Consider the following 18,345-nt stretch of genomic DNA (forward strand, 5'->3'; position numbering starts at 1 on the left):
CGCCCGAGGCCGTGTGATCAAAGTGGATCTCCGCCCTGTTAAGTGGCAGGCAGCTCATCATCGCAATACTGCAGATTAACTTTACAACCCACAGAACGACTACTACAGCTCACACACACTCACACACTCACTCACTCACTCACTCACACACACTCTCACACACACACACACGCACGCACATGCACACTCACTCACTCACACGCGCACACACACACATACACACACACTCACACTCTCTCACACACTCACACACACACGTACACACACACACACACACACACACTCACTCACACACACACTCACACACTCACTCACTCACACGTACACGTACACGCACACACACACGCACACACACTCACATGCACTCGCACAAACACACACATACACACTCACTCACTCACTCACTCACTCACTCACTCACTCACTCACTCACTCACTCACTCACTCACACTCACTTACACACACCCACATGCACAGGCACGCACACACACACACACACACACACACACACACACACACACACACACACACTTGCTCTGCATGTGTCGTCAAAAACTCCCAACTTGTTTTCAATCAGAATTTTAAAAAGGCTGAAATCTCTCTTTTATTTGCTATTCCACCAGAAACAGTGTTTCTCTCTTTCTCTCTCTCTCTCTCTCTCTCTCTCTCGCTCTCTCCTCTCTCTCTCTCTCTCTCTCTCTCTCTCTCTCTCTCTCTCTCGCTCTCGCTCTCTCTATCTCTCTCTCTCTCTCTCTCTCTTCTCTCTCTCTCTCTCTCTCTCTCTCGCTCTCGCTCTCTCTATCTCTCTCTCTCTCTCTCTCTCTCTCTCTCTCTCTCTCTCTCTCTCTCTCTCTCTCTCTCTCTCTGGGTGTAATGGTCGTGGTTGTTTCTCAGTGCGGTTCTTCCTCTGGTCTTCATCTGATTGGCTGCGGGCGACAGAGCTGCTGTTTGCGTGTGTCGTGGAGGTTTCGCACATCTGCCCAAATTTTCATCAGGATAATGAGGTTGATCCGCACTGCCTTCACTCTCTGTGACAGGTAGAACGGCGAGAGAGAGGTTTATTACTCATAACCACACCAGAACACACACACACAGTACATTACACTTGGTGTGTGTGTGTGTGTGTGGGTGTGTGTGTGTGTGTGTAGTCTCTTTCCGCATCTTTGTGAGTGTCACTTCTAGTCGTTCCCGTAACACCAAATTAAATTTAATTTCTTGATAAGATTTGCGCACCAAAGTAGTTTAAAGGGAGAATATAGTTGCAGAAAATTACATCTTCTGTTATTCACACTCCTTTTGTGTTCCGTAGACATTTTTTTTACAGGTTTGGGGTGAGTAATTGATGAAGCAATTTTCATTTTTGTCAAACTATAACTATTCCTTGAACAATATAAAGCCATGGGCAACACAACAAAATATAATCTAATATCTCAGTAATTTCTCCTAGACAGACTCCATGGATCATCCATCCATCCCTTTATATTAGGTTATTATTTTACTGCTCATGAGTCTAAATGAAGTTCTCAATATGTTTATATCAGCATTATGTTTCATGCATGAACTTTGTCTTAGATGCTCCTAAAGTTCATTTAGTTAAATGAAAACTGACAGGGTTAGGGTTAGGTAAGAGTATCCAGTAAGAGTATAGCATGAATGTGGACCATTGTATAGTTCTATCATTTGATGAGAAATGTTCGGGTTCATATCGAGATCTCTGACCTTTGGCATGTTGGCAAACCTGAGCACAGTTTGAGACTCTCCTGAAAGTAAAGCCAATCTGTCAGATGTTTCTCTTGAGTGTTTTCTATTTGCTCGCAGTTGAGATATCGACTGGTGATTTCCTTTCCTTCGGGAGACGCTGTTAAGCGAGCGTCTTCCTCTACAAGCGTGTGCGTCTGATGGAGAGATTGTTGTCTGTTTCTATCCATTCGGTCTTATTTCAGCCCTTCACAAACATCCGACTCCCCGTAATGTCATCGAGCGAGTGTGTTCGGGAACCTATTTCCACAGTCCTCAGCGATGCCCAAAGGTCAGATGGATATTTTAAAGCGCCCTCGGTGAAAATCAATGCCCAAAAAAAAAAAAAGAGAGAGACAGCAAACAGGAACAGGGCCGCCCACCCTAATAAGCAGCGCCTCGCCGCAGATAAAACGAATCTGCAGAGAAAAGTGGAGAGATTGTGAGGGGACACATGACAAATAGAGAGAAGAAGAAGGCAAAATAAAGTGAAAGAAGCCACAAATACATAAAAGAGAGCGAGCGAGAGAAGCCCTGGCAGATACATCACTGTGTCAGGTCACACGGACACAGATTCATCATCTGAACAGGAGAGGACGGCGAGTGACCACTGCTGACCACCTGGGTAAAGCGTTGTGTTTTACCACAACAGCCTCTGGTCAACGCACCCGGCGGCCGGCGTGTCACAGACAAGGACAGAGTAACAGAGGCCGCTGGTAAACGCTCGCTCCCAGTGCAGAGTTTATTCTGCTGATGAAGACTGAGAGCGGACGGAGAACACAGTCGGAGATCAATCCGACCCGGCCGTTTAATATTATACTAAAAGACATCGTTCGAAACAAAAACGGTTTACTCATTGCAAAGCTGTATTTCTGTCAGGACCACTATCGTCAAATACGATTGGCAGTTAGCGTACAGTTAGGATTGGCGGTATAGTTCTGTTCTGGACAAGAACTCCCTGCGCATAGGCGCGTTTCCATTACAGATTTGCGCAAAACTTTTGCGATTTTTTTCGAAATGTCGACAAAAAACGATTGCGAAATAACGATGTTTCCATTAACCGATATTATACGACTAAAACTTATTTTTTCCCTCTCGCGATTAGTTAAATCATTCCAAAAACCATGGCAACGGACGTTGATAGGTTTATGTACTATATCCCAGCCACTGCACTGGCCATTATTATTATTATTATTATTGTTTCTGGGTGTTTCTCCCGCAGATCTGCTTCGAGGTCTTGATTGTGGCATTTATTTGAGGTTTAGAATCCATTATTCCTGTAATTCTTTTGTCTTATATGAATTTAATAAAGAACTCGGTCTCGTCTTCTGTCTAAACTCACCGCGTCATCTACGTCAGGTGACCTGGAAATGCGCAAAAACTGTTTACATTGCAGTTTTGCGAAATATTTCTTTTTCGAATTGCTGAAAAACCTCCTCATGCGAGCGGGAAAACTTTTTTGCGATAAATGGGAGTTTTGCGAAATTGACGTGTTTCCATCGGGCGTATTTTAAATTCGCAATTTCAATTTGCGCAATTTGAAGGGTAATGGAAACACGGCTTATGTAGCCTAGCATGATTAAGAGCTGGAGAGCAGCAGAATGTATTGCAGATATCATTAATTCAATGTTTTAATGTACAACATATTTCAAGAATTTAGTCTGATTCAGAGGGAATCACAATGCCAAATCCTGACTGGACAGGAGGAGCTGGGGAGGGAGGAGGGTATTCGCTCCTGAGAAACGCGATAGCTGTTGATAATACTGAAGGAGCTTATATATGTATACAGTCAAGTCACCTTCATTTATATAGCGCTTTTAACAATGTAGATTGTTTCAAAGCAGCTTTACAGAGATACACGTATAATTTATGGTAACAGAGATTGTTTTGGCTTTATAGCGGTTCTTTAATAAAGTTATTGTCCAGATAAAGTTAGTTTGATTGATTCACTTCGTCGCAACGATCATTAGTTATTAACTTAAGGGCCGCTAACACGACACCGTTCTGACAGAAAACTATAAGTTCTCTCTGGGCAAACTTTAAAAACGTGAACCTGTGGGAACGCAGATGGCGTGCACATGCGTATTACGAGTTCAGTCTAAAGGTGTGCGTGTTTGAATATATATGTGCGCAGACGTGTGGTCCTTCCCTACAAATCAACCCTCAATAAACTACTTGTCTGGCCTTAAAATGTATAATATAGAATTTTTAGCGCTTCCACGTAGCCACGCGAACCGTAATTATCCCGCCAACGCTTTATCTGTACAGAGGTAAAGGGAGGGGAAGGAGGCCTTCACAGGAGAGAGACTAGTGACACTTCAGGACTGCGTCGTCGTCATGTTCAGGCGCAGGTCCTTCATCAGATCTGGAGTGTGTGTGTGTGTGTGTGAGAGTATGTCCAGGCGCAGGTCCTTCATCAGATCTGGAGTGTGTGTGTGTGTGTGTGTGTGTGTGTGTGTGTGTGTGTGTGTGTGTCCAGGGCAGCGCAGGTCCTTCATCAGATCTGGAGTGTGTGTGTGTGTGTGTGTGTTCAGGCGCAGGTCCTTCATCAGATCTGGAGTGTGTGTGTGTGTGTGTGTGTGTGTGTGTGTGTGTGTGTGTGTTCAGGCGCAGGTCCTTCATCAGATCTGGATACGGCCTGGATCCAGCGGACTACGGTAAACCTTGGGATAAACAGAGAGACTAATATTAGCGTAGACGCCATTCTTCTCATGATGTAACAGGTACATCAGGATTTATGGGAAGTGTTCCCGGTTCCGGTTGGCCTAATCTATGCAGCCTAACATTGAATTATAGAAGTCTATAATGTGTTATGTGTATGCTAGGCCAAAGAGATGTGTTTTTAGTCTGCTTCCCGGTGTGGGTGTGTGTCTGCTTCCCGGTGTGGGTGTGTGTCTGCTTCCCGGTGTGTGTCTGCTTCCCGGTGTGTGTCTGCTTCCCGGTGTGTGTCTGTTTCCCGGTGTGTGTCTGCTTCACGATACAGTGATAGGCGTCGTATTCCTATAGGTAGATGTGGATCAGCTGAGAGTCACTGATGCGAGCTTGGCTAACGTGACCTGCCAGAACTAACGCTACGCTTGATTACTTCTGCAGACCTCAATAGAAGATATTTTGAAAAAAATACAAAGAGTAATTGACCCTTTAGTTACTATTGCTATGTCCGACAAGCCATGCCGTTCTCACACACCGTGTTCTCACGCAGTGAAACATACATCACGGAGCAGAGAGGACACTGACAACACACACAGACAAGGTTACTTTTGATATGAAACAAAGTCTCAACTTATAAATTTGCACTCCTTCATGAAGATATTATGAGGCATTCATACATTATTCCCTGTATTTCACTTCATTCCTGACCTAAATGAAGACCGTTTGTCCTCTCTCCCCTCTGTGTGTCTTACTTCCTCTCTTTCTTGTACGGTTTTCACATCCTCGTGAAGCTGAGATCCCTCACGTGAAACTTGGATCTGTCCTTTGGGAATCTCTTGGCTTTTTGTTCGAATAACTTTCCCCAAATATTTTCCCTCCTCGGGCGATTGCAGATTCTTTCCCATTCCACTCTTTTCCCTCCGTCTTTATTTCTGTCTTTTGCGTTCTTGCGTTCAGTGTTGTGGGTAGAAGCCCGATCCAAACATCCCATAATGCCTGAACGCTTTGAGTTCCTTCTGTAGAGCAAACTATCCTTCGGAAAATGTGACTATGCAGGAGGAAAGACAGAGTTTTGTGTGCATTGATTTTGCCAAGACCTCAAAATATGATGTAATATTTCCATCATAGAGGGAATTGTATTCGTTCTGATACAGAAAGCTATTTGAAGAAGTTTATCTGTCTGTGAAACATGTTTTGAATGACTCAAAGTCTGTTTTTAGTTACTGGTGTTGGCTAAATCAATTGATCATTGAGGCATATCTACAGGTCAGACTTGACAACACATTAAAAACACAACAAAATACTATGCAAAAAAGCATTTCATCAATTCATTCTTATTCTTTTAATAATTAATTGGGTCACAAACTGTGTGGTTCAACCCAGAGGAAAGTGTGAGTGCTTCAAGTTTCCCAGTATGCTTCAGGTTAAATGTGAGATGTTTCTCCTCGTTTTTTTTAAGGAGACATAAAAATGAGAGAAACCAGAAATTAAATGTAATGTTTGTAGAAGCTCAGATCATTTGTTCTTCGGGGAGTTTGATAAGAGATATTTTAATTTGCATTGATATATTAGCAGATCTGAGCACAGATTGAGACGTTGCTGAGGAGCTTTATGGAAGCACGTTTGAGGTATTTTTTTCCAAGATGAAAAGCATCATTGGCAAACGTCTCCTTGGTTTGCTCTCAATCTCATCGCTGTCTAGGAGAAACATTTGAGAAACATTTGATCTTAATCTCAACAAAAATTCAGATTTTCAAGGTAAAAAGTTTCACAGCAAAGCCCTTTTACAAGACGAGAGATGTAACGCAGCCGCTGAAACGTCTGTCCTCAATCTGTTTTTATTTTCCTTTTTGTGGTTGCTTGTTTCATCCCTAAAATTCCTGAAGTCAAATTTCAGATGTGAGAAAGAAGGAATGGGGATGGTAGGGGGGGAGAAGCGGAGAAGAAAAGCAAGCTTTAAAAATACCTTTGGTGTTCCTGTGTGTTTGTGAATATTATTACAAAGTGCCGTAATGAGAGAAAGAACAACACAAAGCGAGATTTGTGCCTGTGAGCGAGATGGCGAGGAATCTGAACAGTGAAAGGCCCGAGTGTGTGTGTGTGTGTGTGTGTGTGTGTGTGTGTGTGTGTGTGGCCGCCTGTAGGAGGTCTTTCTCTTTGTACGTGGATCTCCTTGGGATGTTAGCAGCAGGGGAATCGGGCATGAAGAGCTACTCTTTTGGGGATGAACTGATGGGCCTGAACAACAAAACGAAAGAGAAGGCGAATGTGACACAATGAACTGAAAGATGAAACGGTCAGTGTTAGAAAAGCAGAGTCCAGACTAGCCATTCGGCAACCCGTCCCGGCTGTGTGTAAGAGCAACAACAGTGACCTCTCAGTCCAGTTCAGGTGATCTTCAGAGAATAACCAATAAAGAGAATCACAATCAGATTAACTTTTAATAACTACTACTGCTCTATTAATGCAGTTTGACAGATGTCCATTTCTCATATATTATATTTTATACACTATTGTTCAAAAGTTTGGGGTCTTAAATGTTTTTGAAAAGTCTATTCTGCTCATCAACGCTGCATTTATTTAATCAAAAATACAGAAAAAAATTATGAAATATTATTACAATATAAAATAATTGTTTTCTATGTGAATGTATAGTAAAGTGTAATTTATTCCTGTGATCAAAGCTGAATTTTCATCATCATTACTCCAGTCTTCAGTGTCACATGATCCTTCAGAAATCATTCTAATATGATGATTTGATTCTCAAGAAACATTTATGATTATTATCAGTGTTGAAAACTGTTGTGCTGCTTCATATTTTTGTGCAAACCGTGATTAATTTTTTTCAGGATTCTTTGAGTAGAAAGTTCAAGAGAACAGCATTTAATTAAAAAAAATATATATTTTGCATTATTATAAATGTCTTTACTGTCACTTTTGATCAATTTAATGCATCCTTTCTGAAGAAAAGTATTAATTTCTTTTAAAAATATATATATATATCGTATTGACCCCAAACTTTTGAACGGTATTTTTTACTTAACAGATTATTTCTACCCGTCTGATTAACAATTTAATAAGAATGATTTTACAAACAATTTATACAGAAATTCCTTCTGCTCATTTTTCGAGAATAATATGTGTAAAATGATTTAGCTATTCTAAAAGAATTATTGCCAACTCTTTTTTTTATCCTAAATGAAAATGTTGATAAATGGAGTTAAAATTTTTATTCAACAGATTTTATTTAAATTTTCCTGCCTTTAAATCTGATTAGTGACCATTCTGAGGTGACGTGCAGCTCCGGTGTGACCTCTGACCCTTGACCCCCCTCGGCTTGACGAACAAGCACATTCCCCCCCTCTCGCCCTCCAGCGTTTGTGGGAAAGACCTGAGAGATAGAGCGATGGTTTGGTTGGTTGGAGAGAGTTTCTGAGTGTGCCGCATGTTTCCATTAGATTGTGGTGTTGGCTAATTAGAGAGCGGCAGCGTGATTCACCTTGTTAATTAGAAGGACTTGCACACCATGGGCCCCGGGGCTCCGAGGGGGAGAACGAGGGATCCAGAGAACGAGAGGGCTCCTCTTCAACGCCCGCAGTCTCTCCTTCTCTGAAGATCCTCTTGCTTTTTGATTCCAAAATGAATAAATCATCCGCACACGACTCTGTTCATCTGCCACCGATGCAAATTACACCTGATCAATAGAAGGTGACGTCGGAGAAGGAAGAAAGAGCGAGAGGTTGAGAGGAGGAAGACTGCTTGCCCAAGCAGTGGTGACACAAAAGATGGAAATTTTCTACTTGGATAAGCAGGATTTTTAATGATCTCCTCTTGCTTATTCCGAAATTCCCCTTCAAATAATCCCGTGAACTCCTCCACACATTGTGCTCTCGAATTACAGAAGTTAAATGTGTTGTTAATTACATTTTAGGTTGCCTTTGGGTTACATTTTTAATAATTAATTTTAATTACATATTATTTTAATGTTTTTTAATTATTTTATTATCTTTTTTTATTATTATTATAATTTATTTGGGTTAATATGCGTGGATGTCTTTCTATATTTGTGTTTTTTTATTATTATTAAATATTAATTCAATGTTTTTTTATTATTATTATTTTAATTTATTATTTTAATTTATTTATTATTTAATAGGTTAATATTTGTGGATTTCTTACTATATTTGTGTTTTTTATTATTATCAAATATTAATTCAATGTTTTTTTTAATTATTATTATTTTAATTTATTATTTAAATTTATTTATTATTTAATAGATTAATATTTGTGGATTTCTTACTATATTTTTATTATTATTATTAAATATTAATTTAATGTTTTTTTATTATTATTATTATTATTTTAAATGATTATTTAAATTTATTTATTATTTAAAAGGTTAATATGCGTGGATTTCTTTCTATATTTGTGTTTTTTATTATTATTAAATATTAATTCAATGTTTTTTATTATTATTATTTTAATTTATTATTTTAATTTATTTATTATTTAATAGGTTAGTTTTTGTGGATGTCTTACTATATTTGTGTTTTTTATTATTATCAAATATTAATTCAATGTTTTTTATTATTATTATTATTTTAATTTATTATTTTAATTTATTTATTATTTAATAGGTTAATATTTGTGGATTTCTTACTATATTTGTGTTTTTTATTATTATCAAATATTAATTCAATGTTTTTTTTTATTATTATTATTTTAATTTATTATTTTAATTTATTTATTATTTAATAGGTTAATATTTGTGGATTTCTTACTATATTTGTGGGTTTTTTTTTTATTAAATATTAATTTAATGTTTTTTTATTATTATTATTATTATTATTTTAAATTATTATTTTAATTTATTTATTATTTAATAGGTTAATATTTGTGTGGATTTCTTAATACAGTATTTGTGCTTTTTTCACTTTTTTTTTGTTTTCACTGTTAAGTTAATAACGCCAGCAATAATTAAAGATGGATTCTAGCCAAAGTCAAACGGCGCACACATGTCTGTGGTTCTGTTGAGTCTCGAGGAACAGGAAGTGACCTCATAATGAGCGCGACCCCTGGGGACGCCCGAGGGGTTTGTGTAATTGGGGTTTGGCTGGAACTGCAGGTCTTTCTCTCCGAACAGAACAAACTTCAGTTTTGGTTCTGGGCTGCTTCGGTGTATGAATATGTTTTGATGTTCAGTGTGTTTCAAGGTCAGCGTGTCGAGCCCGGTGTGACCCTGAGGTCATGTCAGAGAGATCAATGATTTACACGTTTCTGTGAACTGATAATGGATAATGCTGGCTCTAACTCGGACTGCTCATTAACTGCTCAGGAATTGCTCCCAATGTTTGCTAAATTAGACTAGAAAATATCTCATGTTAAGTATTGATATTTAAAGTCAAAGTAAATTCAAAATGGACTTTCTTAGTACGATTAATCATGAAAATGTATTGTTCTCTGCTTTTAAGCGACTTCTCTGTTCTGCTGATGTCACCAATGCTGCATGGTTGGGGATAATGCAATAATGCAATGATATTTTCTATTCTAAATTTGGCGATCCAATCAAATTGTTAATAAAATGAAGGCCTGCCCTACATTATTTTCCACAGAATATTTTGTTTCTCTTAGAATTATGTTGTATTGTGGTTAATTACATTTTATGTTGTCTTTAGGTAAAAAAAAATTATTATATATTTTATGATAAATTATTTTTTTGTGAATATTTGTTGCTATATTTGTAGATTTTTTTTTTACAATTTTTTTTATTCAGGCAAAATGTGAAGGCTAGTTCCCTGAGAGGAGCGGTTCAGTGTCCCGGGGCAGGAGGACGAGGGGCAGATTCGACCCCTGCTGGTCCTTTATGTTCCAGACTTCAGTGTTACTGAACCTCACTGTTGCCCAGTGAAAGACTCCTCAAACCAGCCCGATCCTCCTGTTCCGCTCCGGCACAGACATCTGTCTGCACGAGTGTGTGTGTGTGTGTGTGTGTGTGTGTGTGTGTGTGAGGGCCTGTGGGGGAACAGAAGGTTCAGCAGGGCTGATAGAGACGGGTAGGTTTGGCCATCATGACAAGCTGAGCTTCTTCTCCCGCTTGTGCTTCATGAGAAGTGAAACACACACTTGAGCTGGAGATCTGGATCTGTGTGACCCACCCGATTTCACCGCAGTTCGGACCTATTTTACCAGATGGCTGATTTTCACGAACCGTCATCAGGAAGGACCTCCTCTAACTCCGCCCCTAAAACATAAACGAATTAGCCAACTCGTAAAATACGTACAAACTACTGTGAGATTGTGTTTGTGTGACTGTGATTCAGGATGAAAGACTAATAAGTCTATAGATAGATGGATAGATAGATAGAAGGATTGGTAGATGGATAGATAGATAGATAGATAGATAGATAGATAGATAGATAGATAGATAGATAGATAGATAGATAGATAGATAGATAGATAGATAGATAGATAGATAGATAGATAGATAGATAGATAGATAGATGGATGCATGGACGGACGGACGGACGGACGGACGGACGGACGGACGGACGGATAGATAGATAGATAGATATATAGATGGATGGATAGACGGATGGATAGACAGATGGATGGATGGATAGATGGATAGACCGATGGATTGATGGATAGACAGATGGATGGATGGATAGATGGATAGACAGATGGATGGATGGATAGACAGATGGATGGATGGATGGATAGATGGATAGACGGATGGATGGATGGATGGATGGATGGATAGACAGATGGATGGATGGATAGACAGATGGATGGATAGATGGATAGACGGATGGATGGATGGATGGATGGATGGATAGACAGATGGATGGATGGATGGATGGATAGATAGCTCGATAGATAGATAGACAGATGGATGGATGGATGGATGGATTTATAGATGGATGGATGGATGGATGGATGGATGGATGGATAGACAGATGGATAGATATATGGATGGATGGATGGATGGATGGATAGATAGATTGATAGATATATAGATTGATAGATATATAGATGGATGGATGGATAGACAGATCGATAGATATATAGATGGATGGATGGATGATGGATAGATAGATGGATGGATGGATAGATAGATTGATAGATATATAGATGGATGGATGATGGATGGATGGATAGACAGATCGATAGATATATAGATGGATGGATGGATGATGGATAGATATATGGATGGATGGATGGATGGATGGATAGATAGATTGATAGATATATAGATGGATGGATGATGGATGGATGGATAGACAGATCGATAGATATATAGATGGATGGATGGATGATGGATAGATGGATGGATGGATGGATGGATGGATGGATAGATCGATAGATAGATAGATAGATAGATAGATATATAGATGGATGGATGATGGATGGATGGATAGACAGATAGATAGATATATAGATGGATGGATGGATGATGGATAGATGGATGGATGGATGGATGGATAGATCGATAGATAGATAGATGGATAGATATATGGATGGATGGATGGATCGATAGATGGATCGATAGATAGATAGATAGATAGATAGATAGATAGATATATGGATGGATGGATAGATCGATAGATAGATAGATGGATAGATATATGGATGGATGGATAGATAGATGGATAGATAGATGGATGGATGGATGGATGGATGGATGGATGGATAGATAGATAGATAGAGATGGATCCTCTTTCAGGATGCTGTGATTAATGCTGTTTCTCTGGTGAAAGGTTACACAAGATGAAATAAGTAACTTTAGGTTATAAGATCATCTTTTTTGTGCTCTTGCAGTGAATATTGTGTGTCGGCGTCTCGGTTAATTATTCTTGTGTGATGAGCGTAATTACGACATGCAAAACTTCTGTAAGTTTCAATTACCGTTTCTACAATCAGCCAAAATATGAAACATTTATTTTTGAAGCAGCGCTGAGAATATATTAGCAGTTAGCCAAAATAATTGATATGAATATTTCTGTAAATGTGTGCCCTGTAATAACTGTGGTCTGGTGTGTCTGATTGGTGTGTAATGGCGCCGGCGCGAGAGCTGGCACACAGATGGCACACTGGGACCCGCGTTTATCACAGCGCCATCAATCTGAGACTCGGGCAGGAGCTGCAGGCGTGAGGAGCAACTGTGCAGACATGCCGGCGCTCCGGTCCCATCCCATCCAATCCAATCCGGGAGTGGGATGGGATTATCTCAGGGGTCAGTGGGGAGATGATGTGTGATAGTGGTCCTGCAGAGGATTATGGGATGCAGAGAGTGATCATCTCTCTGAGCGTTTGCAGGAGCAGTTCACACTAAAATCAACAGTTACCTGGCATGATAGTGAACGGTGACCACAAAAACGATCATGTTCATGCTGGGGATGCGCATTTATTTTACAGTGTCCTTGTTACATGTTACATGCACTTACCATAGTAAAAACAGTAAATTATGCATAATTACATGCAACTAACCCTCAACCAAATCCTAATCCTACCCTAACCCTATAGTAAGTACATGTAGTTGCTTAATATTACTCAGTACTTAAATATATCATTACACTGTAACAATGACACCTTAAAATAAAGTGTAACCCAAACATTATTATTAAATACTAGATTTAAATTTTATAGTACAATAGTATAATTACTATAGTAATATATTATATATTAACAATACATTTATTTATTGTTTTTCTACAATTTGATCAAATAAAAATAATATTAAATATTTATATTATATTATATTATATATTATATAATTAAATAAAATATTATGTACTATTATGTAATATTATGTATTTGTAATATAAATAAAAAATATATTTAATTGAATAAAATAGTAATACTACTACTAATTGTTGTTACTATTATTATATTATTATTATTATTAATTATAATAACTGTTATTTTCTAGTACAATAGTATTATTACTATAGTAATATTGTAATAGTAATATACTGTAGTTTTTATTTTTTTATAATTTAATAAAAGAAAAGAAAAGGTAAATATTTATTATTATTATTATTATTAGTAATAGTAGTAGTAGTAGTATTCAAAATATTTATTTTAAAGTACAGTATTATTTCTTTATTGGTCTGTTTATTTGTATTATTTAAAATATAATATTTAAATAATATTAATAACTATTTTAATTATTATTAACATCTCCATTTATTTGACACTACAATAGTACTATTGATATAGTTATATTTCTTTATTGGTGTGTTTAATTTGATAATGTAATAATTATTATTATTTATAAATAAACATTTTAATTTTATAGTACAATAGTATTATTACTATAGTCATATTTATTTTTTATTTAATTTTTCATAATTTGATCAAATATTTTTTTTAAATAATAATATTCATTATTTACATAACTATTATTTATTTTACAGTACAATAGTACTATTGATATATTTATATTTCTTTATTGTTTTGATATATTGATATATTGATATAGAATGATATATTAGGGCCCCTTATTGGCGTTTAAGCTCATCGGCCCCTGATCCTCCTCCACTCGCACTGTATGATGATCATTCTGCCAAACATCTGCTTTTGTGTCATAATAAGAGTTTTAAATGACACAAGAATTTTCTTTTTCGTCCAACTGTTTCTTTAATATCTCAAATGCATATTCTAGACAACAATGAAAAGGAATGGAGAGCAATTGGAGTTGTTTATCCTGATAAGAAATCAGTTTTTCCGTGTGTTGCAAGGTTTGTCGTCTTCACTTTGCTGTGTGTTTCCTCATGTGACGGACATCATCCTAACAGACATCTGACACTCCAGACTCTCCGGCTACACACACAATTTGGACTGGCTGTTGAAAACCAAAGCAATCTTTATAACACGCCATTTTGTGGGCAACAACATGGTTCTCTCTGATCTTAACACACACACACACACACACACACACACACAGAACTGACTGCATGAAAGATTGCATTGATTGCCCTCATTCAGTTTAGCAACAAACACACAGTCTCTCTCTCTTTCTCTCTCAACACCAGCGGGCACAGGGCGGTTCACTCCCTCACTGCAGACAGACTGTGACGGCCGTGTGTGTGAGGCCATATGTGGCTGTGTGTGTGTGTGTGTGTGTGTGTGTGAGGCCTCGGGCTCTAACACGTCCTCAGAAAGGCTTCTGTGAGCGAGGCTGCCCCGCAGGAAACCGTGACATTACCTGAGGCGCCACTGGGCCCTCTTACACTTCACAAAGTGAAAAATCACATCAGAGCGTGTGAGCTGACACACACACACGCATGCATGCACGCACACACTCACTCACTCACACACTCACTCACACACACACACACACACACACACACACACACATGCATGCACGCACACACACTCACACACACACTCACTCACTCACGCACACACACACACACACACTCACACTCACTCACGCACACACACACACATGCATGCACACACACACACACACACTCACTCACTCACTCACGCACGCACACACACACACACACACACTCACACACACACACTCACACTCACTCACTCACGCACACACACTCACACACACTCACTCACTCACACACACACTCACTCACTCACTCACTCACGCACACACACTCACACACACTCACTCACGCACACACACACACTCACACACACTCACTCACTCACGCACACACACACACACACACACATGCATGCACGCACACACACGCACACTCACTCACTCACACACACACACACACTCACTCACACTCACACACACACACACACACTCACACATTTATATTCACACCTTAATGGAAGCTTATTTCTGCCATAAAAAGGTAATTGTGACTTTATCTCACAACTCTGACCTTTTCCTCGCAATTCTATTTATAGAATTCTGTGATGTTACCTCGCAATTACAAGATATGAATTCTCAAGGTATAAAAAAGTCTGAATTGTGTGATTAAAAAGTCACAATTAATTTTTATTTTTTTATTTTTTTACATTTCCGGGGTTCTCAGAAGAGGAAGTTGTCATAGCTTCTATAGCGGTCAATGGGAGATGGCAGCAAATATAATTTTTGTGTTTGCGTTTGCTTTAAAAGCAAAAGCTAAAATCTGCGATAGTGTTTCCAGGACTTTCCAAAAAAGGAAAAAAAATTCAAAAGATTGTGTACAGCAGTCAGGAGAGAGAAAGATGTCTCTCCCTCAGCCGGAGTTTTAGAGTCACCCTCGTTCATTCGTGATTTGTCATTTAGTGCCACGGTAATATAATGAAAATGAAAATATTTCCAAAGTGAACACATCATCACGTCCGTGGAAAGGGTCCATTCCGTGGCAGAAAAATATGAATAATTGCAAGATATAATCTCAGGATTCCCAGAAAAAAAGGGACAAAATTAAGAGATGTATGACATGCGGGAATTTTTTTTATATATATATAAAACTAAGGAAAACAATTAGTACAAAATAGCCACGATTTAACAAGAAAACAAATACTTTGAAAGGTCTTGCTGTAGTTTTCAGGTACAGAAATTTAATAAAGTAACCAAATGTAAAATAACACTGCATAGTCTTCACTGTAAATTAAACATCCTTATTAGTTGATCCTTATTAAAGTTACAAAAGTTATTCAGCCAAGAGCAGTGAGAGATTTCATGGCCTCTGTATATATGTACTGTATATTGACCACATGTCACATGTGGGGCTCCGTAAGTTCAATTGTGAGGAAAAAAGTGAGAAATATGAGTTTACATCTAGCAATTAACTTTTATTTGTTTATTCCATGGTGTAAACAAGCTTCCATACCACACACACTAATACTAACACACACTAATACTAACACACACTAATACTAACACACACACTAATGCTAACACACACTAATGCTAACACACACTAACTGCCATTAGAGGCTTTGAGGGAGAAGAGGCTGACGGATGGGTTGGTTTGATGTTGGTTTGATGTCGGTGATTAGTGCTTTGCAGACAGTGATGTCACTTCCTGAAATACAGTGATTTCAGCCCAAGAACGACAATATATGATACGGTTTTATTGTTTGGTTGTAGAAACACAAGCTCGGTGAATCTTTTCCCTTTCCTAGAATTAGCACCTAGCACTTTGTCCATTAGCACGATGTCACTTTCCTGTGGATTTCCTGCTGGATTGTTTTCCTGTCAGTAGTTTCTTTACCAGGATTCATGTCCAGATGTCATCCTTGTGTCGCTACACATGTGTAATATGATGATGTTTCTGTTTCCAGATGCAGCAGCAGGAACTCGCCCAGATGAGACAACGAGACGCTAATCTAACGGCGCTCGCCGCCATCGGCCCTCGGAAGAAACGCAAAGTGGACTCGCCAGGAGCCGCGAACACGGGCGTCGAGGTACCAGCCGCTCCACACCTCAGATACCGGCTGAAATGCCATTATTCAGTTAGCACTAAGAATATTCAGTTAGCCCCCAGAATATTTTGTTGTATGAATATCTGAACATGTAATAGGAAAGGACAGAGCCTCTGCTTTTAAACAAAAAACTGTTTTATTCTAGCTTCATGCATTCTTTTTTTAATCAGAACTTGAATGTGGGAAAGTTTCATAAAAAAAGCAACATTTTGAACAAAAAGCTGAGAAAATCATGTTTTTGTCAAAGACAAACATCCTCAAAGCTTCAGTCCTGTCACTCGTCCTGGATCGACATTTCATTCTGTAACATTCGGCAGATTTGATTTATATGCGGTTTAATGTTAATGATCGCGTTATTTTACACATGCATCTGATTACATGATATCGCTTGTTTCTGCTTCTTCTTCTCCTGTGTTTTGATCCGGAGATTCTCTACTCTTTCAGTAGGTGTGTAACAGCGCCCCCTACAGTATAACAGTGAAAACACGGAAAGCCGGAAATTTTTGCCTAAAAGCGTTAAGGCTGGTCCATATTTGAGATATTGACAATATATTCTACCCTGGAAATCCAGAGTTCTCGCGAGAGCACAAGGTGAATCTGCTCAGCGAGTTACTCTGGTGTCGAGTAATGAAGCTCATTAAATATGCCCTTGTATCCGAGCTGCACCAATCACATCGGGTTATCTGATATAGGCGGGCCAGAGGCGAGATGACGACAGCGCTGTGACGTCGAAGTCATTAGTAAACATTGCAGGATGGCTCTGGATGAACAGCAGTTGTTTGAAATGGCTTTGGCCGCTACAATGAACGAGTTAGACTTGGCTCTTTATCTAAAAGAGGAACAGAAGACGCCGCTCGAATCGTTCCTTTGCAAGAAGGGCGTTTTTGCTGTTCTGCCGACCGGATATGGCAAGAGTCTAATCTACCAGTTAGCTCCGCTGGTAGCTAAGCGATAACTTGTTGTGATTGGTCGTAGTGTTATCCAATTGCGTGCAGTGAGATTTTCAAATGCATGCTTGGTGCCGCCCCTCGAGCTGGTCGAGTTTCATTAGTCGACGCCAGACCATTAATCTTTCAGATTTAGGTCTGGATTTCCAGGCTAAATATATTCAGGATTTTGCTGTCAATATAAAATGAAGCAACGTTGTTTGATGATTGATTCAAACAATCTATCAATGATTCTAATGAAATTTTATTTGACTTTTTAAAGACTGTATCATTAGACTAGTTCTGTCATTTAACTTGTTTTGCGATTTGAGAGGTTCGATTCATTTGAGTGAATCAATTTAAACTGAGTTGATTCAAAACTCTTCAATGATTCGTTTGCCTCAAAACAGTTTGTTTTCCAAAATACAGTGTGTGAAATAATTTTTAACTCGATTTTTTACAGAATTTGAATTCTCACATTAAAGGGATAGTTCACTTTGAAATTCATTTTTGGTATGTTTTAGCTTACCTCAAGGGCATCCAAGATGTAGGTGTCTTTTTTTCCGCAGTAGTTTCAATTTTGATATTTTTAGGTCAAACCGTTCTTGTCTGTCAGTCATATAATGCAGGTCTATGG

At 38.5% G+C, this 18,345-nt stretch overlaps 1 protein-coding gene across 4 annotated transcripts in view; it reads left to right on the plus strand.

Moving 5' to 3' along the window:
- LOC309507902 (transcription initiation factor TFIID subunit 4) overlaps positions 1-18,345 on the plus strand; it is a 109,910-nt gene that overhangs the window by 55,318 nt on the left and 36,247 nt on the right. For all 4 annotated transcript variants that reach the window (XM_082182336.1, XM_082182337.1, XM_082182338.1 and 1 more), the window contains one exon: positions 16,642-16,764. In XM_082182336.1, coding sequence (XP_082038462.1) covers positions 16,642-16,764 — 123 coding nt within the window. The remainder of the gene's footprint in view (positions 1-16,641; positions 16,765-18,345) is intronic.

Source organism: Leuciscus leuciscus, assembly GCF_965113295.1.
Source record: "Leuciscus leuciscus genome assembly, chromosome: 10".
Lineage (NCBI taxonomy): Eukaryota > Metazoa > Chordata > Actinopteri > Cypriniformes > Leuciscidae > Leuciscus > Leuciscus leuciscus.